At 47.4% G+C, this 24,850-nt stretch overlaps 1 protein-coding gene across 3 annotated transcripts in view; it reads left to right on the top strand.

The window, feature by feature from the left end:
- Window positions 1-24,850, top strand: part of Slc6a17 (solute carrier family 6 member 17) — a 46,597-nt gene that overhangs the window by 9,834 nt on the left and 11,913 nt on the right. For all 3 annotated transcript variants that reach the window (XM_055618107.1, XM_055618108.1, XM_055618109.1), the window contains exons 2-6: window positions 6,539-6,911; window positions 11,533-11,690; window positions 13,282-13,408; window positions 14,082-14,263; window positions 15,794-15,904. In XM_055618107.1, the coding sequence (XP_055474082.1) occupies window positions 6,626-6,911; window positions 11,533-11,690; window positions 13,282-13,408; window positions 14,082-14,263; window positions 15,794-15,904 (864 nt within the window). In that variant the 5' untranslated portion in view covers window positions 6,539-6,625. The remainder of the gene's footprint in view (window positions 1-6,538; window positions 6,912-11,532; window positions 11,691-13,281; window positions 13,409-14,081; window positions 14,264-15,793; window positions 15,905-24,850) is intronic.

Genomic DNA, 24,850 nt, shown 5'->3' with positions numbered 1-24,850 from the left:
CACACACACACACACACACACACACACACACACACACACACACACACACACACAGTAAAAGCCATAAGTAGGATGGCTAAGAGAAGTGAATAAGAAACCTACTAAAGATTTCTAAGCAAACAAAGGGCCTGAAGCAGAGCAGGGTGGTGGGGTCATGACAGATGAACACGCCTGCAAACTTCATGACATTTGCATGGAGTGAGAGATGGAGGAATTCAGGATGGAGTTGGGGGTCCCTGCACATGTGTCCTAGGAAAGGAAGTCCAAGGAGAGCTGCCCCAAAACCATGCAGGCTCTGTCAGCTTGCCTTTGGTGACTGTCAGATATTTGTAGAAAATAATTAAAAATAATCTGGAGGACAATTTGTAGCTCTGATAGCAGCCCAACCTGTTTTGGGCTGTGTAGAAGCCCAGAAGCTCTGAGGTAATTAGGAAAACTGCTGGGGTCATAGCCACTTGACACATGGTAACTAGGAAGCCACTAAGCATTCCCTGAGGGAAAGGGATCTGGCCACATTTTCGATTCTCCACCATGTATTCTTGAACTGGACCTTGGCCTTGAGGCCTAAAAGCTAGAGTTCAGGGTTATACACTTTAGGTAGCAGAACTGGGCACAGGACAGACTAGAAAACATGTGCCCTGGGCTGTGAATCGTTGGGCTAACTGCCTGCTTTCCCAAAGACGGCATCTTGTTCACTCAGCTTCTCTGCGAGTTCATGCCTTGCATGACCTAATAAAGCCTTTCTGAAGAAGAGCTACCTCAGATCCAGAGGAACTGATCTAGCATCCCGGAAGAGACTTTTCCTCTGTTTTCAGTGGCTTTGGGGTGGGGGTGGGGCCTCGGTGTGTCCCTGCTCACAGGGTGAGAACAGCCATGCCCTCCCTATGGCTGATTACGAAGGTGTGCTTGGACATTTGTTGTGGAGCCATTAGAGCCCTGGCAGGAGACATTTTTACCTGTCTCACTACATTTTTTTCCACCCCCTCTCCTTTAAAGAAGATTCACAGTTCACTGCTCAGTCCTGCTTTTCTCACACGAGCTATTCTGAGCTGCGAGCCACATGGGTTGCTAAGTGACAAGCTGGCACTTGAAGGCTTGCTCTGCGCTCGCTCTGAGCCCCTCTGTGTTGTGCTTTAAGTAATTGAGGCATTCCTTTCAGAGTACCGTGCGACTTCCTCGTCTGATGTGCTTTCGTGAAAGACTTTACAATCTGCCCCATCTACTACGGGGGGATAACTAAAGTATGGTTAGGCTGGCTGTTAACACCTCCTCACCCCCACTAGCAGAATCTCAGCCGATGGAGAGTGGCAGGACAGACAGACTGGAGAGCTGGCTGCACCCAGTATCTGGGCGGGTCATGTCTTGCTCATGCCTACATGCAGGAAGGATACTCTCTGGACGTTGCCTCCCTTGCACACATGGAAACTGAGGTTTGGGAAGTTAGGGTGCAGGCTCCCTTATCTGCTCATGGCTGGCCCTATGGGATGTGAAGGCAGAGCAGGGAGAGATTGCCCTCTTAGGATTCTAGCATCCTGGTTTGTCCTGGGCTGTTTTAGTGCCGTTGACCATTTCCACATCCTGATCTGAGCTGTCATAGATTAAGAAAGTGCATGGACTCCAGGCTTGGGCAGGGGTGTGAGGACTAGGTTTAAGAAGCTACTGGTACTACCTTCCTTAAAAAAAAAAAAAAAAGATTTATTTATTATTTATACAGTATTCTGCCTTTCTGCCTGCATGTCAGGAGAGAGCACCAGACGTCATTATAGATGGTTATGAGCCACCATGTGGCTGCTGGGAATTGAACTTAGGACCTTTGGAAGAACAGCCAGTGCTCTTAACCTCTGAGCCATCTCTCCAGCTCCAGTAACACTTTCCTTTTAAAGAAGCTGTATAGGGCTTCGAGATGGTTCAGGAGGTAAAGGCAACTGCTTCTAGGCCTGATGACCTGAGTTCAATTTACCCACATGGTGGAAGGAGAGAACCAACTCCCACAAATTGACCTCTGACCTCCACATGTGCCATGGCATGCATAAATATACATGTGTGTATATACATACCTACATATATATCTATACACATACACACATATACACACACAAATAAACACATTAAAGAGGGTGAATAGCCTGGAGAATGAGCAGGTACATGAGGAGACCTGTGAGGTGTGACTCATCCTCTGCACTATCCTTGGTCTGGATGCTCCCGTCTGTAAGCAAAGTGCACGCAGTTTACTGCTTGCTTTCCTGCATTCCTTGGCATGGAACTCAAATGAAAGCCCATGGAGAGAAGCATTTGTGAAAACCTCTTAGAGTCTATGGCTCCTGTCCTGCACAAGTCTCAGTGTTCTGAGGGACACTTTGGAACATACCTGTGACAGATGAGGGAAAAGAAGCCCAGGCAGTTGATATACTTACACTGTGGTGCTGGAATTTGAGCCCACACCCATCATAATCAGTACCCCATTCTATATTAGCATGCAAAAATGTTTTAAAATGGCTTCAAATGACCACAAATCCAATATATGAGCTATGGGCAATGTTTTTATTACTAATAGTAGTGCTTAACTTTTTTGTTTTGTTCTTGTTTTTATTTTTCCAGACAAGGTCTCTCTGTATATCCCTCAGTCATGGAGCACACTCTGTAGGCCAGGCTGGCCTTGAACTCAGAGATCTGCCTGCCTCTGCCTCAGGGGTGCTGGGATTAAAGGTGTGTGCCACCACCACCACCTGGCCTAGTACTTAACTTTCATAAATAATGTTGCTGAGCTTTGGGATCCATGCCTGGAGTGGCATGGTTGTTTGCTTGGCTCTTTCGGGCTCCAGGTTATGAATCGTGGGGTGCTAGTAAGGAGCCCCGGGAGGGCCCAGTTCTCGATATTAAGAAAGAATGTTTCTGGGCTGGGATGTGGCTCAGGGGTAGAGCTCTTGCTTAGTGTGCACAAGGCCCTGGGTTAGATCACCAGCACCACAATGTACAAAGTTGACTAGTGCCAGGCCTTCAGGCTGCAGCTGTTGCCAGCTGGGTCCTTCCTTTGTGCCTGCCTCTGTGCTGGGTGCTTCCTTCCAGCCATTTGCTATGCCTCCCAGCAGCTTTCCGGGAGAGGGAGCCTGTCTTTAAACAGAGCCATTTTCATCATGAGGAGATGGGCCCTTAGGTAAGGAATGGGTCTCGTCAAGGAGCACACAGCTAGTATTGGTCAAGTCCTCCAGTGATCAATAACTTACCCAGAATGCCCATCCATCCCTGATGCTATTCCTGCCCTCTCCTCTCTCTGTGGCCATTTGGATAACGTTGCTGTTTTTGAATTACTTACACTAACTACTTCCTTTCATAAGTGTGTGTGTGTGTGTGTGTGTGTGTGTGTGTGTGTGTGTGACTCTTATCTCTCCTAGTGCTTTCTCTTGTCATTTAGGGCTCTGCTGCAGAGCCACCATGATGGCTTTCCTGACTTCTCCCCTCCCCAGCATGGAGGCAGGTGGCTCCATTCCTCCAGTGCTGTTTTCTCTTTGTGGCGTACATCCCCGCAGGCCATTACATTTGATGTTTGTTTCTTTAGTATCTGGCCCTCTGAAAGATATGTGAACTCCACAAGAGGGTCTGTCTTGCTCCCTGCAGAATCACTTTCCCCGGATCAGATCCTGTTATGCCTCCTCCTTGCAACCCCTTCCGCCAGATCAATAGTGTTAATCCTGTCTTGATTAGTGGGATTCCCTGTTAGGGCGTCAGGAGGACCTGGGTAGGTTGAGCAATTTATTTCCTCTCTCTGAACCTTAGTTTTTACATACAGACACATGCATACCCACGTGCACGCATAGATATGTATACCTATATATCAAGTGCCATATTGGGTGATTATAGGTTCCCTTAACCTTTAAGTTTTCAGAATATGGTTCTGTCATCACCTGAAAATAATCATTGGATGTAGAACTTCCTGATTGTGGCTACAGCCCAGCACTGCAGCTTACAAGGTCATATCAAAAGTGTGCATCCTGCAGACCCAGTGGTAACGGGCTCCCTGGGCCCCTATCCCGTAAGGTGAAGACACTCTATGAGTAAGTGATGTCAGGAGAAGGAAGGTCATGCAGCCCTGGGTGTGGCCCTGTGGCTGGTGGTCATGTAGCTGTCGCTGTTCTCTGATTTCCCACTATCTTCTTCCTTTATGCCCGAGTGTTCCTGATTTAAATTGGTGATAGTCTTTTTTTTTTTTTTCCACATTAGTGACTAGAGCTACTTCTTACCAGGTATTTCAGGGGAAACATGTGCTCTAGTTGGTTAGCATCGAGATGAATTCGGTAGCTGCTGCGGATCTCCTCTGGTTTTCTTCACTTTGAGCCCGATGATCAGTAAATCAGACCTAATGCATTGCAGAATGCTCTGGCAAGTGCTATGTGGGAAAGGTAGAAGGAGAGAATTCTAAGCCGGGGCATCCCAGTGATTGCAGTCCCCAGATCCCCAACCACTGTCCCTGGCTCTAATCTGCAGTAAAAGCCTTCAAGGTGAGTTGCAAGGGATTAGCGGGTTCCCAGAAAAGGAGTGCTTGTGAATGCCTTATGCTTCCTCTATCTGAGAGGCATGGGGTCAGGGACCCTACTGCAAGTCTATGGGGACACTTATCCTGACATCCCAAGCTTAGACAGCAGTATTGCATAACTCTGTTAGGCAGGCTGACTCTGTCCCAGTTCCTCTGGAGCCTGAGACCCTGCTGTCATTTTCCTGGGGTGGAAAAAGCAGTTGCAAAAGATCCACTGTTTTTCTTGAACAAAAATAGCAGACTAGTGTCACCTCCTGATGTAGTTCATGTCCTGGCATGGAGGAGCTGGCCAATCCCACAGACTATCATGGATGGTCTTCTCCCCCGCCCCCCATCAGATGGGTCTCACAGCTTTATCATACATGTAGCAGGGCTGAGCTGGTCAGGCACTAGCTGGGAGTTAGCCAGGAGGGTTGTATCAACCCCACAAGAAAGAATGCCCTGTGTCCTTCTGCCACACAGTGACCTTGCCTGTGCTTTTCTGGGGGCATAGACCCAGGAGAAGAAAAGTGAACCTGGTTTTCAGAGACAGCTTATTCCTTTAATAAAGTAATTACAGAGCTGGCTAATTTGCATCCCTAGAAAGATGCAGGGCAATGGTAGGCTGGTGTGTGTGTGTGTGTGTGTGTGTGTGTGTGTGTGTGTGTGTTTGTGTAATTTTAAATCCCTCAGCCTCTCCTTAATTAGGAGGTGCCTTGAAATATAACGGAACACTGGGATTCTTCAAAGCACTCATTTTCTTGGTGCTTTCTTTCTTTAAAGGAAAGTGTCAGAGACAAACGAGGGATGGCAGCAGCAGGGAGGGTTTCGCCTCCCCCACCCGTGTCATGCAGATATTATCTGCCATAAAGCTGTCGCTGAAGGATGGAGAACCAGCTCTTGGCTGCAGTGGCCCTCAGATAATGTCAGTGCTGAGCAATGACCCAGGATTTGTTGGCACCAAGCAAGCATTTCTAGGGCTCAGGTGCCAGAAGCCATAGCTGAGCTTAGGCAGCTTTCCTGCCAGGGAAATAAAAGGGACTTAGAAGCTAGTGTCCAGGAGCCACATAGTGATTCCCACAGAGCTTCCTGAATCATAGGTAGGCCTGGAGCCCTCCTTTCTACGGAACTCCTGGTGACTTTTTGGCCCATGGATTTATGTTTTGAAAGGGAAGAATTTAGGGAAGTCAGACACTGGTTTCCGGTGTGCATTAGTAACTTTCTCATGGCTGTGACTGAAGACCTGACAAGAAGCAAGTAAGGGAAGAAGGACTTCTTTTGCCTTATAGATTAAGGACACCACAGTCCATTGTGGGAAAACAATGGCGGCGGGAGCAGCCAGGGACCCTGGCAGCAGGGAGCGTGAGGCTGCCTGCTCACATCTGTCTCCACAAGCTAGGAAGCCCAGCAAGGGAATGCTGACTTATTTCCTTCCTTTCTCCATTTTTATTCAGTCTGGGGCCCCAGCCTATGGAATGGGATGGCACACATGCGGGGGGGGGGTATATTCCCCCCCCCCCCCCGCCTCAGCTTATCATCTCTGGAGATACCCTTTTAAAATACTCAAAGGGGTACTTCATGAAGCTGTTCCTTAATCCAGCAAGTTGATTGTGAAAATTAACTGCCAAACCAGGGTCCCATCAGGTGGCTTTGGCTAAGTAGAACACAATAGGGCTAGATATGAGCCACAGCCATGCTCCAGGCTCTAATTATCTCTAGAAGTCTTGACCACTCTAGGCTCTGCACTGTAAAAGATGAATGCCATGGTAGATGACCTTTATTTAGGTTTGGCATATGGTTTTGTTGGTTCTGCCACAGTGGGTTTCCAGCACCTTCTAACACCTATGGAAAAACAACACGTGTGTTTACCTTCATCTCTCCAGTGAGCATCCTGGTGGGGACAAAGGCGAGACCCCTGTCCAGTGTGGCATATCTACCAGGGATTTGATTTCGATTCTATCTTTCTTCTTTAGGCTCCTTATTTCTAGCATTGTCAGTGAATCCTCTGCTGCTCATCTTCTTTCATAGGGTTTTGGATGAGAAGGAGCTGACAGGAGCTGAGCCCTACCTTCTCTGTGAGCTGGGAAGCAGGGCGACATAGCCCCAGTGGCACCCATGCCGAAGAACAGCAAGGTGACCCAGCGTGAACACAGCAATGAGCATGTCACTGAATCAGTGGCTGATTTGCTGGCCCTCGAGGAGCCTGTGGACTATAAGCAGAGTGTACTGAATGTGGCTGGTGAGACAGGTGGCAAGCAGAAGGCGGCGGAGGAGGAGCTGGACGCAGAGGACCGGCCAGCCTGGAATAGCAAACTGCAGTACATTCTGGCCCAGATCGGCTTTTCTGTGGGCCTTGGCAACATCTGGAGGTTCCCCTACCTGTGCCAGAAAAATGGAGGAGGTAAGTGGTATTTACGATTGATCAAGGGTACCTGGAAAATGGGCTGGACTGGGGTAGAGTCACACAGTGTCATAGCTATAAAAAGTCTGGAGGCCATGAGAAGAATGTGGGTTCTGGCTCCAGGCTGCCACAGTTCAGACCCCAGCCTAGCCAGAGCCAGTCAGGCCTGGGACCTAGTACAAGCTGGTGAGCCTCTCCGTGCTGTCAAGTGCTTACTCTGCAAATTGATCGTAGAAGCACTTCCTGCCTACAGGATGGTTGGAAGGATTAAATTAAATACATTTTACATACTACGGTGGTAAAAACAACTGTTGGCTGTTATTGTCAAACACTTAGAGATATGAAGCACTGTTTTAAGCACTTAGTGGATGTTGGGTTCAACTGCTAGAAACTCCTCCCAGCTGTGCATCTTGGAACAACCAAAGAAGCAGTTTCACATGGTTCATCCATCAGCTCCTCCCGGGAACCTTGTTTAAGGAAGAAGGCCATTGTCTTCACTTTAGAGACTATAGAACTGAGGTAGAGATTGGATGAGTAATTTTTTTTCTAGGTCATGTGGCATGAAAGGTTAATGCCCCTGACAGGATTCCACCTGGTGGGCCTGGGCCTGGGCCTAGCTTGTGCACTTTACACCATATGGGTTGGCTTGCCTGCAATGGGGCCTCGTGCTGCATCTGGATGCAAATTCCTCCTGAGCATTGTGGTTTGCCATAAACTTGTCATCGGTGCTGACAAACCACCGAAGGCAGGGAGATGTCTCTAGGCACTGTCTCTCCAGAGTGTGGAGGCTCATCAGAATTTTCCACAGGCAGACCGGTTTGAGATCATGGGAAAATTATAGAAAATGAAAGGCTTAGTTTAAGCTCATGTGTTGCAGTGGTTTTCTTTTTCCTCCTATCCCCAAGTTCCTGAACTAATTATTCATGAGACTCAAAATATTATTTACAAATACCTAGGCCATAGAACTAGGCTCTTCTCTGACTAGCTCTTATCATAAAATAACCCATTTTACTATTCTACCTTTTGCTGTGTGGCTGGTTACCTGGGCTCAGGTACAATGCATCTGTCTTCCTCACATCTTGCCAGCTGAATCTCGAATACTTGGCTCTATCCCTGAATCTTTTCTGCCTCCCGGATGGCCCGCCTTCTATTTCCTGCCTCAGCTATAGGTCATTAGCTTTTTATTGTCAGGTGATTCAGCCACACAATACATAAGATATTCTTTCTACACTCGTGTTTTACTTTCTTTTTTATTGTAATAAAATACTCTTACTAAAAGGAACTTCGGTGAGGAAAGAGTTAATTTGACTGATACTTCCAGGTCACAGCCCATCACTGAGGGAAATCAGGGCAGGGACCCAGGTAGAAATATCTCAAGAAACCACGGAGAAACACTGCTTTCTGGCATGCTCACTTTATAATGCTTAGTTAGCTTTCTTATATAGCCTCGACCACCTTCCCAGGGAATGGTGCTGCCAGTAGTCAGCTGGGCTCTCCTAGATCAGTTACTAATCAAGGCAATCCCAAAAAGACATCTCCAGAGGCCAGTCTGATCTGGGAAATCCCTCAACTGACACTCCCTTCTCAGATGACTGTATTCAAGCTGATAGTCAAGGCTACCAAGGAAATCTAGAAGCTGCATATCCAGGCCCACACTTGTGTTCCTGAGAAAGCTACTAGCATGGAACTTCATAGCTCCTGAGACTATGGGACCACAGTACTCCAGCCTGTTGGATGGCTACAGCTTTGTAGGCATTTTGACTCAGCTTCTTCCTGTCTTCCCCAAGGTATTCCTAACATTGTTCCCTCTTCCAAATTCTGTCCTGTTCAGAGAGGGATACCCCACCTTTGCATTGGTTAATTTTCTCATTACAGGCTAAGGGCGTTTAGTCCATCCTGGTGAAGGGGTGAATGAGTGTCTGTGTCCAGCAGAAGTGCACTGGGGAGTGATGACAAGGCAGACCAAGAAACAGAGAGCCATACAGAACTGGGGACAGGCCACCCCAGTCACCCACCTCTGCCACCCAAACCCCACCCCCTAAAGGTTGTACAGCAGCATTCTTGCTTGGTGTGCCTGTTCAAAGTAACAACAATAACCATTTATATAGAAACAGAGAGTGGGGGAGTATAAAGTGGCATTTTTGTAAATTAAAAATAGGCAAATATCAGACATTTCATATGGTTTTTGCCTAATATTTTCATCCTGTCTATATCACTGGTTCTCAACCTTCCTAATGCTGTGACACTTTAACACAGTTCCTCATGTTGTGGTGACCCCACAACCACAAAATTATTTTTGTTGTTACTTCATAACTAATTTTGCTAGTGTTGTGAATTATAGACTAAGTATCTGTGTTCTTTTATGGTCTTAGGGGACCCTTGTGAAACGGTCATTCTATAGCAAAGGGGTCATGATCCCCAGGATGAGAACCGCTGTTAGACATAGATGACAAAATAACAGCAAAGAAAGATCAAGTGATTTGTCCAAAGTTTTAGAAAAGGTGGCAGGTCCTGGATTCCAGTCTTGATGCTATGACCCCAGAGTCTGGTCTCAGCTCCTTATAAATCCTTATCTCAATTAGCCTGGGCCAAAAATGGGCTCTTAAGCCCCAGAAATAGATGGAGTTTGCCAAAAGCAAGGTGCTGGGTATAAATAGGGATCTGGGGTGCTGCAGAGAGCCAGGGTCCACTCACTTGTGGTTGTGTTCTGCTAACCATCCTAATGCCCTGAGTGGTGCTTGGAGCTGTTCAGTCCTGAAGGACACTGAAGCATCAGAAGAAATCCAGGTGTCTCCAAGCCGTGTTTCTCAAGGTGGAAGAGGGTGCTGCCACATAACCAAATGATTTCAACAATGATTGACGCATTGAAGCACCTTTAATTAACCACAAACTCAGCTTGCCTAAGTGTCCTGGCCTTGAGCCCTCTGGCCAGACTAAACTCCATGTCATCATGACTAGCAGTCATGATTGGGATAGAAGAAACCTGGGACACAGGAGGCCAGTTCACTTTTTTTTTCCCCCATAGGTCACTTTTAGAGGCTCTTCTCAGTTTGTGGGAAGAGGAGAAAAAAAATTATAGGAGATACCAGTGTGCCCTGACACTCTGACACTCATCTCTCTGGACATCTTGTCCCACCTGAGGCAAAATTAAAAAACAGTGAGGCTTTTTCTTGTTGTCTTCCTGCAACAGACTGCTTCTGTTCCTCCCCACCAAGAGACTTAGTTAAAGACAGACTAGGGGTCCGTGCTGATGGTTCTTCAGCCCCTGCCCTCCCCTGGGCCTTTGATGGGGCTCCTTGTGAGGGACAGGATGGATAGGTGAGTGTGTCTGTGTGTGAATGAGTGCCTGTGTGTGTGTGTGAAGTTGGAGCCTCTGTGAGGCTTGGTGGGAAGCTCCTCCTGGAAGGTTCTCCCCATGACTTCCCTCAGCAGATGTGTGCTCAGGTGGGCCCCTGTGGTGTGACCAATCCAGGGTGTGTGTATACACATGCCTGAAGACATTGCCCAAATGAATCTGAGAAACATACCTCCCTCGAGGTCTCCTAGGATGACATCTGTGCCTTCTGTTACTCCTGTATCCCCCAAAGCTTGAATCTGGCACAGAGGAGACTCGTGGCAAACAGCTTCTGTTGCTAACTGACAGATTTTTGTGTCCAGTAGATGCCCTACTCCCAGTGCTCATTGGCAGACTGGGCATGTGCCAGGGAAGGGTGAGTTACAGGGGACAGGCCAGTGTAGCTGGGGGCTTTTGGAGACTCCTCACTTGAGAGGCTTTCCTTGGACTTGCTACGTAACCCAGGAGACAGGGACCAGCAAGACAGTTTGACAGGCAGGGCCTGGCTGATAGTATTGCTAACAGGGCTATGTTCTTGGCACAGTTCTTGGTGGGGTGCACTCAACCATGTCCAGCCATGGCTTTAATTCTCCTGCTAAATGCCCTGTCACTTGCAATTGAGATCGTGTCTACAGCTAGGTTTAAGGACAGCAAGATTAATTCGTTATCTTTAATCTTTAGCATGATCATTCTATCCTTTATGATTCCCTTATCATGCTTTCCTGAACAGCTAATTTCTCTTCTATTCCTCCCAATTAGCTGTGGATTAATGGTGATGCTGATCAGACCCTTTCCCTGGAGAGTTTCCAAGCTCAGCGTCTCTAGAGTAGCTCAGTCTGCTGTGTCAGCATCTGCCTCAGATACCAGCAGGCTGGACCACAGAGTGGGGTGGGGTAGGAGTGAGCCCTCGGGAATGATGGAGCAGGACCCATCATGACATCTGTTGTTGTGGACAGGTGTCCACAGAGCGCTGTGTGAGGTCACTGTATGTGACCTGTCATGCTCCCCAAAAGACAGTGAGGCATCTACTTCTGGATCCAGCTCTGTGAATGGGAGACCCTGGAATCCATGTTCCTCCTCCTTTCACACCTGAGGTCAAAGGATAAAGGAGAAGAAAGTCTGGCTGTGTCAGTTTTGGAGATAACACAGCCATGAGCCACACCATTCCCAGAGAAGCTCCAGATGGCCTACGAGATGTGGCTGAGACTGTAGGACATTATGGCCGCCCGTTCCTTCACACTGTCACTCTGATCCAGACCTACCCTCACAGCCTTTTTCTTCCTGCAGGTGCCTACCTGGTGCCCTATCTGGTGCTGCTGATCATTATTGGCATCCCCCTCTTCTTCCTGGAGCTGGCTGTGGGCCAGAGGATCCGCCGTGGCAGCATTGGTGTGTGGCACTACGTGTGCCCCCGCCTGGGGGGCATCGGCTTTTCCAGCTGTATTGTGAGTCTGGAGCTGGGGGCTGATGCTGTGTGGGAGGCAGAGGGGCCACTTTTGGATACCGAGGAGGAGGCCATCAGGCGTATAGGCCAGAGTCCTGGGCTAAGACAAGGGGAGCAAAGGGGACTGTCAACAGAATTCCTAACAGCTGGTATTCCAGGGCCATAGCCACCATATTTCCTAAACTGAAAGTTGATGGCACTGCCAGAAACCACATGTGACATCCACACATGATGCAAAAAGGGGAAAATGTGATATGTTCACAAGAATATCTCAGTCCCTAATATCTGGGAACAGATGGACTATCCAGGTCCCCACTACTCCCTATCAGCTTTCAGCTTCCTATGAACCCTTTCACCTTTCCTTGGGAAGCATGTTTCAAATGCATGTGGCTTAGGATCACTTGCTTGTGTGCCATGTAATTGAACGGTTGGAATACTCAGACAGGAACCTTATGATCAACCCATGAGGCATGAGGTTCTGTGTGACCTCATGGGCCTTGGATGGGGACTTCTAAAATCATCTATGTGGCTGTCGATGAACTCCTGTGAGGGCTGTGTACAGCTGAGGAATTTCTTACAGGCAAAGCCCCCAGGTGCCCACTCTCACACTTGAGATGAAAACTGGAATCTACTTCTGGAAAGGACTGGGGATTCTGTCAAACCCGGTGGGAGGGTTCTCCTAAGCCTGCTTGGTCCTGTTGTCGAACCAGACGTCAGCTCTGCCCAGCCTACTCTAGTCAGCCCCAGTGTAAATGCTGGGCTGGCCACGTGTGCACAAGCCAGAGCAGGGACACCCTCCCCTTGTCCTGGAAGCATCACAGTTAAGGAAATGGGAACCTTTCTGGGTGCTTATTCCAGTGAAACTCCTCCCCGCTTTTCTGTGTGTGTATGTGTGTGTGTGTGTGTGAATGCACGCTCCTCCACGAGGGTGCTCGTGTGAAAGGGAAGAAACCAGGGGCCCCCTGCACTCATACCAACTAGCAGTCTCAATTGTCTGGGATAGCAGGCCTCTGAACACCGGGAGCATGTACAGCCAGCCCTGCTTATGAGACATCGATAGACCCTCCTATTTTAATAAAACTCTGCCGAGCTTAGTGGCTGTGTCTCTGGAGGCAGGCAGGCTGCTTGAAGTTTTAAAGAAAGAGTAGCATCCGCAAGAAGAGAAGACGTAGGAAAACACTAATTCACACTGTCGCAGCGCACCATGGCCTGGGCCTATACGGACCGATGCTGTGGTGTGCCTCCTGGGTCCTGGAGGGCATTTCTACTTATAATCCCTAGTCATCAGGAAATGATGGAGGAAGGATTTCAAATATCTTACAGGAATTTTTTTCAAACTGGAAAGGATTAACATTTTAAGAGTTTATTGCTTAAAGGAGAAAATATCAATATTCCAGGAATTCCTTTGCGGACTGCCTGAGTACCAGATGAATGGAGGAGGACTGGGAGCAGGTCCTTCCTGCTCCACCTCAGCCCGCCCCCGCCCCAGTCCTCCATCTAGGCTGGTTTTGGCTGCTGGGCCTTGGATGGTGTGTCGGGAGGCGTGGCTTTGCCTGCAGCCTCCATGGTCTTACCATGGCCCTTGTCCTCAGGTGTGTCTCTTTGTTGGGCTATACTACAACGTGATCATTGGATGGAGCATCTTCTACTTCTTCCAATCTTTCCAGTACCCACTGCCCTGGAGTGAATGTCCTGTCATCAGGAATGGGACTGTGGCAGGCAAGTACAGGACCCCCAAGGAGCCCGAGCTGTGGTCTCCCGACAGTCCTTTCCCAGGAAGGAATCTCAACTCTTAGTGCTCTTAGTTGAGTTTCCATTGGTTCATTAAGTCACCTTGAAGAAACCACTTTGCACCCTGATCCTCATTGTTTTACTTCTCCTGAGGGAATGATCTCCTGATCTCCTTCCGGCCTGGCTCACAGAGGTCTCAGGGATTGCGTTTTGTTTAGGTATTACGAAGCACTCCAATACCTTAGGTCAAAGAACGATTTTTTTTAATCTGTTTACTGCAGACTGTCCCACCCCATAGATGGGGAAATAGATCATGAAGCCACTTTCCCATGCTCATACTGTACATTTAACCACTGATCTGAGCTTCAGTTTTCCAGCCTCTTTCTCAGGGCCTTCCCTCAAGAACCTTTAGAACCAATGTGACACTTTTTTTTTTGTGAATTAATGAACAGAAGATGGTCTGGGTGGGAATTCAGCCATTGGACCGTGGCCTAAAGCTTCTTAGGTCCCATCAGACTCAGGAGTCCTCAGGATCCGCTAGATCACGGTACAGCCCACCCTCACCTACCCATTCACCTACTGCTACCTGAGCAGGATCCCTCACAGGAGACCACCCTTAGGATGGGAAGCTGAGGCCCTGTGGCCTTTGCTGTGGTTTCAGTGGTGGAGCCTGAGTGTGAGAAGAGCTCAGCCACTACCTACTTCTGGTATCGAGAGGCCTTGGACATCTCCAACTCCATCTCAGAGAGCGGGGGCCTCAACTGGAAGATGACACTCTGCCTCCTTGTGGCCTGGAGCATCGTGGGCATGGCCGTAGTCAAGGGCATCCAGTCCTCTGGAAAGGTGAGCTGGAAAAATTCAGCAGGGACCCAGAAATCAGGAGCTTGGATCCCAAGCCACTGAGGAAGAATAGTTGAGTGATAGCCTTGGCCTCACAGGAGGGGCAGGAGCATTACCACTGCAGACAGCCCAAGGTCACCGCCTGGCCCCCATCTGCCTCGGTGCTCACAGCTCAGGCCTGCTCTGCAAACATTAAAGAGAGGGAAAGATAGAGGTATTGACCTTGGGGTGCCATCTGTCTAGATAGTGCCTCCTCAGGTTCCAAGCAAAAGCCCTTGCGTCGGGTACTCTGAGCAGTTCTTAATGAAACTCTGCCCCTTTCTTACACTGTCTACAGGTAAAAGGCTGTTTAAGCAGCCAAGAACTTTGATGCCCCCAGGCAGTCCAGTCCCTGAAGGTGCATAGCAGCCAAGCCCTGTCCACCTTTCCCAGCAGTTCCAACCTTTATTATTTATGACTTAATAGAATTGGGCTGTCGGAAATGAAAAGGATGAGCGATATCTGATAGCACCCCCCCCCATTCATTTTATAGGCAAGGGAACTGAAGTCTGTACAGGGAAGGCACCTCATCTAATGTCATACAGCTAGTCTGTCTGGGCTGGAACTGGAGCCCTGGCTGGCTGGCTGGCTGGAGTTCTTGGTTCTTTGTCAGACTTGATGAGTAAGGAAGCTAAGTTGTAGAAAGCTGGTATCACCTCAGCCACCAATCCGCTCCCCTCTGGAGGCCAAAATAGTGGCTGACACTTCATGGGATTTGTCAGAACAGCATTATGAGTTAAGAATATTACAGCCCTTTAGAGATAAGGAGATGGAGGCATTCTAAGATGAAGTAGGTAGAGCAAGGCCCAGGGATTGGTCGATGGTAGCTGCAGGATCAGTACTCAGAGAGCTAGTTCAGGAGGCATCTTCTTAGCCTTTCTGCTGCCCTGTCCTTAACATCCCCAGGATTTGCTTCAGTGCGGCTGAGGTTCCATGAGTAAATCCTTTGTGTGTGGCTCTGTACCAGGCGCATAGGGCTGTAGAAAGGTGCATGGCAGACATCAGCTGGCAAGTAGGACATGGTTCAGGTCCAGGATCCCTAGGGGCTGGGCCTTCTTCTGATGGGTTCTGCTGGGGAACAGTGGCAAGACCTGTTAAATGCCTTTTGCTATAGGACCTCTAAGGACATGGGGTTGGGGTAGGAGGATCCTGGCACTGTTCACTGGGGACACGAGACTGGGAAAATGAGAAGGGACAACATAGGATTTCTTCACTCCCTAACAACCCTTAGGTCTGGGGCCTAATAGTTCACTCCCACCAGCCTTTGAAAGGCAGAGCAGCCCTAGGCAGAGCAGTGCTGACTGCAGCTTGTTCTGCTCCTGCCTGGGCCCAGGGCCAGATGGATGGTGGGTTTGGCTCAGTGCCTGGGGGCTCCAGGCTCCAAGTTCTGCAGCCTAATATCAGAGGAGGATCATGGGCTCCAGCTGTGAGCAGGGAAGGACGGTGCCTGCTGTAGGAGGGGCTGGCCTGACAGGGCCTTTGTCTTCTCTGCAGGTAATGTATTTCAGCTCCCTCTTCCCCTATGTGGTGCTGGCCTGCTTCCTGGTCCGGGGGCTGCTGCTGCGAGGGGCGGTTGATGGCATCCTGCACATGTTCACACCTAAGGTAAGGGTTTGTGGCTCCCACATGCGGGGGACCACTGGCAGATCCACTGGGCCTGGTCAGCTTCAAGCAGTTTCACACCCAAACCCTTCTGTGTGTCAGGTGTTTTGCCAGCCCTATGGGGAGAGAGGCACAGGAAGGGGCCATAGACTCTGCCCTCCTGTTTCAAGAAGGACATTACATCAATTTGGGTAAAATCAGAAAAGGCCCCAGGAGAGGGGTGGTCTCTGAAATGAGCCTTGCAGAGCAGGAAGGGCTTTGGTGAGTACCAGTATGATTGATTAATCAAAGGAAACCACATGAGCAAGGATGTGGAAAAACACTAGGCATGCTTTGCCATTGAAAACAGCACAGGCAGATTCCATTGAAATGTGAGGAAGGGGGCTTCATTCATTCATTCATTCACTCATTTGAGGGGTGGCTTCATTTCATGGATCTATGGCAACAGGAGCCAAGAAGATGAGCTCCCCTCAGGAATCCCAGTTTATACCCAAATCCAGGAAACAGGGAGCCCACTCAGGCTCAATATAAGCCTGTGAAGGGCATGCACAGGATTTTTGTTTATAGAGGAAATAGGTGTCCTGCAGACGTACATCCAGCCTTCGGGAAGGTGGTCATCCCCACCTCAGGGCCATGGCCATTTAGACCACTGGACACAGCTATGGGAGTCGAGCCACTGAGGCATAATAGTTTTAAGTTGCCCTAAACAGCATAATCAATACCTGCAGCTGGTGGGGCTAAGAATTTCACCTCAAATCCCCCTGAGAAGTAGCAGCCAAAAGGGTTGCTAAGATTCTAGCCCATGGGTTCCAGGTCAGACTGGGCCAGGCCAGCTCGAAACCTCAGGGCTCAATAATGCCACTAGACATCCGTATACAAATGCACACGCACACTCCCTTACACAGGCAGTTCACACTGGGTGAAGCATAAGACCCCAGGTTCTATGGAGTTTGAAGTCCCCAGGTCCCTTTGACTCTCCTGCCCGGCTATTGTGAGTGGGCTCTGGTGTGTGGAGGATGGCCTTGGGTAGGGCTCACACTACCCGTACCCACACAAATTGGCCCTAGGCATCCTTGGACTTAACCAAGATTTCTACAGACATACCCACAAAGCATGAAGTACATCTCCTAAAGCAAACCGCAGGGCTGTAAACCCATGGTATCTAATAGATGACCATCCTGTTTCCTCTGGGGTAAGTGGTCATGAGAAGGCCATTGGCTTCTGTGGATTACTTCTCTAGAGGCATGGTCAATCTCAAGTGTCTGCCTGAGTCTTCAAGTTATACTTCATCAAGTATATGAGGATATTATATGCTCTGGTCATGTACATGAACATGAAGCTTCACGGATGTCTCCAGATAGGATGCTGGTGTAGCTAAGGGTCACTGGTATGAAGATCCAAAAGCCAATGGCACAGACTCACTGGAATTGGCCACCAGTCTGAGCACACATGTTACTTCAATTCTTATTGGATTCAGCCACCCATTACAATGTCCCTTTAATTCTGAAATATCTCAAGCTTATAATTATAATATCTAGTAACAGAATAGACATTTTAAAAATATTTATTTATTTATTTATGTATATGAGTGCTCTATCTGCAAGTACTTCTGAATGCCAGCGAGGGCATCAATGATCCTAGTTGTGAGCCACCATGTGGTTGCTGGGAATTGAACTCAGAACCTTTGGAAGAGTAGACAGTGCTCTTAACCACTGAGCTGTCTCTCCAGTCCTATAATAGACATTTTTAAAGAAGTAAAATATGACAGATGACACTAAAGTGCCTTTGCAATGCTCTCTGATGTCACATTTCTTTCCTTTCTCAAAGGCAGCTACTGGCAGTCTGCTCTTGCTGCTATAACAAAATACCTTAGACTAAGTAATTTATAAGAAAAATAAATTTATTGCTCACAGTTCTAGAACTGGGAAGGTTAAGGAGAAGGCACCACAGATTCCATGGTGAAGGGGGAAAGGAACCAGCTTGAGCCTCTATTATAAAGACACTAATTCTGTCCACAAGAGTGGATTCTTCATGATTTAGTCACTTCCAGGGAATCACTCCTGAATATTAAATTCCAATAGGCAAATTGGGGTTTACAGAAACTCGTATTCTGAATTTGGGATTTATCCTGCTAAGGCTTTCTTTAAGATGTTATACATGGACATATTTCCACAAACAGTGCATAGCATTTCTATGTACTCTTAAAGTGTTTACATGTAACTTCACATTATCCTTCTATCACTTGCTTTTCATTTTGCACAACATGATTCTTTTTGTTTTATTTATATTGATATGTAGGGCTCTAGCACATCTATTTCACCACAGAATTAAATTAAAATGTACTTATTTGTTCTCTACTTGATGGCCATTTAAGTTGTTTCCAGTTTTTACTAGTGCTGATAAGGCTATGTTCTGTCAGTTTTCTTGTTGCTGTAATACATAGTATGACAAAAAAAAAAAAAACAAAAATAAAAACAAAAACAAAAACAAAAAAAAAACCAAACTTGAGGAGGATGGGGTTGAGTTCATCTTATGCTTCCAAGTCACAGTCCATCACTGAGGAAAAGTGAGAGCAGGAACTCGGGCAAAAACTATGAAGGAAGGCTGCCTACTGGCTTGCTCTCAGATGTATGATGAGCTAGCTTTCTTAGATAACCCAGATCTATCTGTCTGGAGATGGTGCTGCTACACACAGTGGACTGGACTATCCTACATCCATCATTAATCAAGATGATCTTTTATAGACAAGTCCACAGGCCAGTCAGATCTGGGTGGTTCCTCAGTTGAGATTCCCTCTTCCTAGTTGTGCCAAGTTGACAACAAAAAATAACCAGCACAGGCTATAATCAACATCATTACACAAGTCTTTGTACAAGTTTCTCTAGGGTATCCACAGTAAAAATTGAAAGTGCTGTCTCAAAGGGTATGCCCATCTTCAGCCAAAAGAATTCCCAAATGGTGGTATCCACGAACACCCACACCAGCTACATAATTCTCAGTCAGTCCACGTTTGCCAGGCTTCATTTATTTTGCCAGACAAATGGACGCATGTAGCTCACGTACTCACTGAACAACAGGGCTACCTCCTTTCTCAAATCATTTCCTGGATGTTCCGGAAGCTACGCAAATGTTTCTTGGCATTTGTAGAGGACAGAATCTTCTGAGTTGAAAAAAATCAAACCTAGAAGACCCTAGAAGAGTCAAGTCCCCAAGAATCAGCATGGTATAGCTCATAGCTAAGGGCTCATTGGTCTCCAGGTCAAGCCTTTCTGACCCATCTTGACATTGTGTTCACTGAGCAATTTTATGGTACAGCCCCTGCCCTTGACTCTGGAGGATTGCATTGAGCAAGGAGGGGCTAGAAAGACTTGAGCTCTCCAGCATCAAGGGCACTGAGACAGTCTGTGCTCCTGTTTGCCTGGAGTGATTTATATTTACACATGCCTCCATTACTGTGCAGAGACGGTGAACCAACTCTCGGCAACAGCCATCTAGAGTCAATGTGGGGTGAGGACCATTGCAGAGAGGTGGCTGTTTTAGCTCATATGAGGTAAAACTTCGGTCTCCAGGGCCATAACACAAGGATCCTAGGGCCATCTAAAGTTCTTGGTGCCATTGAGTACCAGGTCACTGTCTAGGGCTGCTCAGGATATGGGCACTGTTTCATTAATATAGGCTACAATATTAATAAAATCCCAAGAAGTCACGCCATTTGGTATCTTGAACAAAAATCCAAGGAAATTTTGACCAGGGCATCTCAGACTCTTTTCAGATTGTGTTAGATGATGTGAGAGGTCCTCCCCCCTTCTCTGACTTCTTCCAACATCAGAAATTATCTGGGCATTAGGACCTATCCTTTCTGTCCAGGTCTGCAGGCAGAGAGCTACTGGATCGATAACTTCTGTGTGTTCAGGCTGCTGTGATGACTCATTAGTGCCTCTGATGGGCTAGTAACTGGTGCTAACGGCTACTGAATGCCTCAGAATTCCCAGGCAGCATTCCCGTATCATTTCTTTCATCAGATTACAAAGGTGCCATCCTATTTCATCATTACGGGTGCCATGCAATCCTCATGTAATTTGCCCAATGTAAAATGGTGAATTACAGAGAGTTTTCTAACTATATGATTGAACTCTTAGAAAGTCAGAATTATAAACATTCGTGTCCTCTGGCTCAGCAATTTCACTTGTAGGTGATGACATCCCTACAAATGTCATCAAAGATAAGCAAAATGGTCAGTGTTCAGTATTGGTTGCTATAGCATTTGTTTTAGTAGCAAGAGACTGGCATGCTCCAAATGCACGAATTTCTATCAGTTGTTGAATTCATCCAACAAAGGCTCACTGTGCTAAGACCGGGATTCAGTAATGAATAGAGCAGACAAATTTCCCAGCCCTCAGAATGGTTGGTATAAACTAAGATGCAGCACCATTGCTGACCAGTGTCTGGGAGAAGACTAAAGCAGGGAACAAAGAATTGGGGAATCGAGGGTGCACATTCACACACTTTGTTCACACTGGCCAGTGAGGTTCTGCGCAGAGGAATGAGAGGGCACGGTCACCCTGAGCCTCTCAGAAGACTGCCATCGAGAGTCCAAGAGGAGGACAGGGAGACTTGCCTGTGAGGGTCACTGGCTGACAGGCAACTGTAAACCAAGTGGTGATGGAGGGATGAACGTTGGCCGAGTTGAAGAAACACTCAGAGAACAAACTCAAGAGGGTTTGCTGTTGTTTGGATATGAGGTGTGGGCGGGGTCAAGAGTAACACCGAGGTCTTTTGCCCCAGCAACCAGAAGGATGAAGATGATACTTACAGAGATGGGAAGGACGGTGGAAGAAGCAGAATTTAGGAGGGACACCCAGAATATTGTTTTAGATGTGGCACTTTTAAAATGTCAAATAGATAGGCAGGTGGGGATGCTGAGTGGCAATTTGCTCTATAGGTCTGGAAGTAACAGGTGAAGGAATAAATTTGGGACTCTTGGGTAATGGAATCGAAAGCTAAGGCTTGGTTTATAACACCTGGAGGGGAAGTACTGTTAGGAGGACACAGCTCTGGGGCCACAGTGTATATAGATTGAGGAAAGAGGGAGGTAAGGGAGGCAGAGGGGCAGGAAGACACACACCCTCCTGCCCCTAGGAACAGTGGGAAAATGCTTGAATGAAGATGAGACAGGCACATGATGAAGACAAGCAGTGAACAATCACTGGGCAATGGAAGTGGCACTGGTGAACTTCACAAGAGATGTTTTGGTAGAATATTGGGGAGAAACCCTAATAGTAATGGACTGAAAGAAAAGTGAGATGATGAGTTAGAGAAAAATAGGTGAAAGCATTTACATTCACTAGTTTCACTATAAAAGGAAACAAACAAACAAACTGAGAGAAATGTAATATTAAGTGGAGAGGGCCCTGGGGGTCAAGGATATTACTGCAGAAATTTTATAATGATGAAAATAATTCATTGAGTACTGACAGTGCAATTCATTGAACTGAAAACAGTGCAAGAGCTTTGAAAAGTAGCATGGCATCTCCAAATGATGCAACAATTTTACTCTTAGACCAGTATCTAAGAAAACTTAAAATTTATGTTCACACAAAGTTTGAAAATGAGTGTTCATAGCAGCATGGTTTATAGTAGTCCTGATGTAGACACAACCAAAATGCCATTCAGTTGAGGAATGGGCAAACAAAACAGGGTGTGTACATAAAATGGAAATTTATCTAGTCATAGAGAGGAATGAAGTACCAAAGCTGTAATAATGGCACAGTGCATGCATGCAAGCATGAGTACCTGAGTTTGATCACTAAAACCTACATAAGAGAGCCAGGCATGGTGGCATGTACCTGAAATCCCAGCTCTGTGGATGGGGACATGGGAAGATCCTTGGCACTTGGTGCCCAGCCAATTTAGGTTCTATTCTGGGCCACCAGTGTTCAATGAGTTAGTAACCCAGTTAGAAAATAAACAAATAAACAAACACATACACAAACAAACAGATAAATAAATAGATAGATAGATAGATAGATAAATAAATAGATGAAATGGTAAGGAGCAACCAAGGAAGAGATTCAAGGTTAACCTCTGACCTCCACTCATGTACACAGAGAAATATACCACCCTCCCCATTTAAATATGTATACAACACACACACACAAGAATACAGTAATAATACATGCTACAACGTGGAATAGCCTGGAAGGCACTAAGTAAAGTGGAAAAGGCCAAACACAAGAGGCCACATAGTGCGCAGTCTCAAGCATATAGATTCCAGAGTAGGTAAGTGCATAGAGATAGTCCACTAGTAGTCATTCAGGGGTGGACTTGAGGGGAGAGATGAGGAACATGCTTCTCTTAAGGGGAAGGCAGAGGCTCTGAATTAATAGTGGTACTGATTGCATGACTTTGGTGTGCTAAAAACCATTGAGCTGTGCACATTAAAAAGATCCAGATGGCATCAGAGAGAGGCCCAGTGTCCTTGGGGGAAGAACTGCTGTTAGCTGCAATCAGAGCCTCCCCACCAACAAGAGAGTGAGCAGCCTCTGGCATCATGCTGGCAGGGAGAAGCTGTGGAGATTGGGGGGGGGGTTCCAATGGTGAGAATCTTCTTCTGATCATGTCATCTTTCTCAGCTAAGAGTAAGAATGAAGGAGGGGCGCTGGAGGGCTAAGGAGGTATGAGTGCAAAGTCACTGTCCTTTTGGGAACAGTGGACAGGCTTGGCCCTGAAAGCCATGTGGTAAATAGGGCTCAGAATTGGGCAGGGCCTCAGTAGCATTGGCCGCCGCTAGCTCTAAGCAATCTGATGATGCAGCTTGTTTTGCACACGAACATCCTGAGAGCACATTGCGTCCTGTGTCAGTAAGGTGCTTAAGCAGTTGTGTTATACTCCGCACATATAGCGACCTGCTTAAACCTCCTAATGCCCCTCAGGGCATTATCTTATTGCTATTTCCTAAAGAGGTGGATTAAGTGTGGAGTGAGGCTGTGAGGAGACAGAGCAGGGCAGCTTGCTGGGCACTCTGGGACTCTGTGGGATCCCAGGAAGCACCACTGAGGAAGTATGGTGGGTGACTAAGAGCAAGGTGATGTGGTAGGAAGAGTTCCATGGAGTGTGGGAGAGATATGTGTCTGTACATGTGTCCATATGTACATGTGTCTGTATATGTTTTAACATGAGATGTGTATCTCATATGCTGGTGTCCATATGAACCCCCCTGGAAGAGTACTCAGGAAGCCAGTATTGTGGCTACCTATGTCTGGGGAAGGAACTTCTGGGGTTGAGGGGTAAAGATAAGGAGCCCAAAGGACCAAGAGTGCACGTTGACTCCTAGAGAAGAGCGTAGAGGTCTCTGAAAGTTCCAAGAACCCAAGAAAAAGAGTTAGGTGGTAGGACTTGTTGACTCCCCTTTGAGCAAAGACCTCTGATGAAGGAGATGCCCAGACTTGTGATCTGTGACCAGCTCATCACCCAGCTTCCACTGGGGAGATTCCTTGTCTGGAGGCCTGGTTTCACAGCTGCAGGACAGGGTGCACAGTGATACCGCTGCACAGAGCTGTCAGCAGGGCTCATGGGACTGCTCCACCCAGGTGGGGAACATGTGGCAGGCACAAGCTATTACCCTGCTTGTCCCTTGGGAAGGTGACCCTGCTCTCAGGCTGTGGGAACGCTGCCCTCCAGTGCCATCTGGTGCCTTGTGGCTCAGTCTGGTTCTGCCGTGGCAGGTGCTGGAGAAGTACTGAGAAGCAGGAGTGTGTGATGGTGTCACGTGTGCGCTGCTGTCACATGTGTGCTGCTGTCATTCGCCACTCGGGCTGGTGCTCAGCAGCTGCTTGTGCATTCGGAAAGCATCTTCTCTGCTGTAAAACACCTTGTTCCCTTGGCAGGAAGTGACTTAGTCACTATGCCAAAGAAATAGCAGGGAGCCAATGCTATTATCACACTGAGCATCCGGGAAGAAATGGTCTCTCCGGAGTAGAAAATCCCTTCCCACCTCTCATAATCGAATCCCACTGTTTGGAAGGGACATGGGGCATCCTGTCTAGACAGTGACTGACTTCTCTTGACACTTCCTGAAATTACATTATCCCATGAAACCTGACACAAGTCTCCTTTAAAATCAAGTAGCACCAGGCATTCCATACTGAAGCCTCCTGACTCAGTTCACCTCCAGATTAGCTTTGGATGTCTGTTCATCTCCCAACAGTAAAAACGCCCCATTTAAGCTATGGACCAGAAGCACCAGTATGGAAGAACACTTACACACGGCAATCACAAGGGTAAGCTTTAGCGTTAGGTGATTTTACCGGGCTTCAAAGCTCAGTTTGTAGCTACCTGTCTGCTTCAAAATCATCTAGAAGCTGGGTGTGGTGGCGCATGCCTTTAATCTCATCTCTGAGGGAGGCAGAGGCCAGCCTGGTCTACAAAGCAAATCCAGGACAGCCAGGACTGTTATACAGAGAAACCCTGTCTCGAAAAACAAACAAACAAACAAACAATTTTTTTTCTCTGACAAATACAAAATCATCTAGGGCAGGGGGATAGGGGTTAGGGTGGGAGGGAGGGCGAGGATTTAGAAAAAGGAGATTAATGGTTTCTGAAACTTGGTATTGGCTGTAGTTGGGAGTTGCTGCACTACCCTTCTCTACTTTGGTTCATTTCATAGCAAACAGGCCATATTTAAAAAGAATCAAGATAGCTATGATCTTAACAAAGAAACAACTGTTTCTAACCGAAATGGTTACCTACACCTCCACCCTCCCCTGTCCTCTGAGATGTCTCTCAAGCTATTGGGCTGTCTCCCCTGGAATAGCTGCTTCCATTTAGGAAATTTGGCCCTAAAGAGTGATGGGGCTAGATATATTCTTGCTTTAGCTTTAGGGAATGATGAGAATCGTAAGGGAAGTCCCATGTTTGGGTCTCAAAGATAATTGAAGGTATCACAGTGGA

This window comes from Psammomys obesus, unplaced genomic scaffold (assembly GCF_907164565.1).
Source record: "Psammomys obesus unplaced genomic scaffold, mPsaObe1.curated_primary_1811, whole genome shotgun sequence".
NCBI lineage: Eukaryota > Metazoa > Chordata > Mammalia > Rodentia > Muridae > Psammomys > Psammomys obesus.
This window is presented reverse-complemented; position numbering and strand designations above follow the sequence as displayed.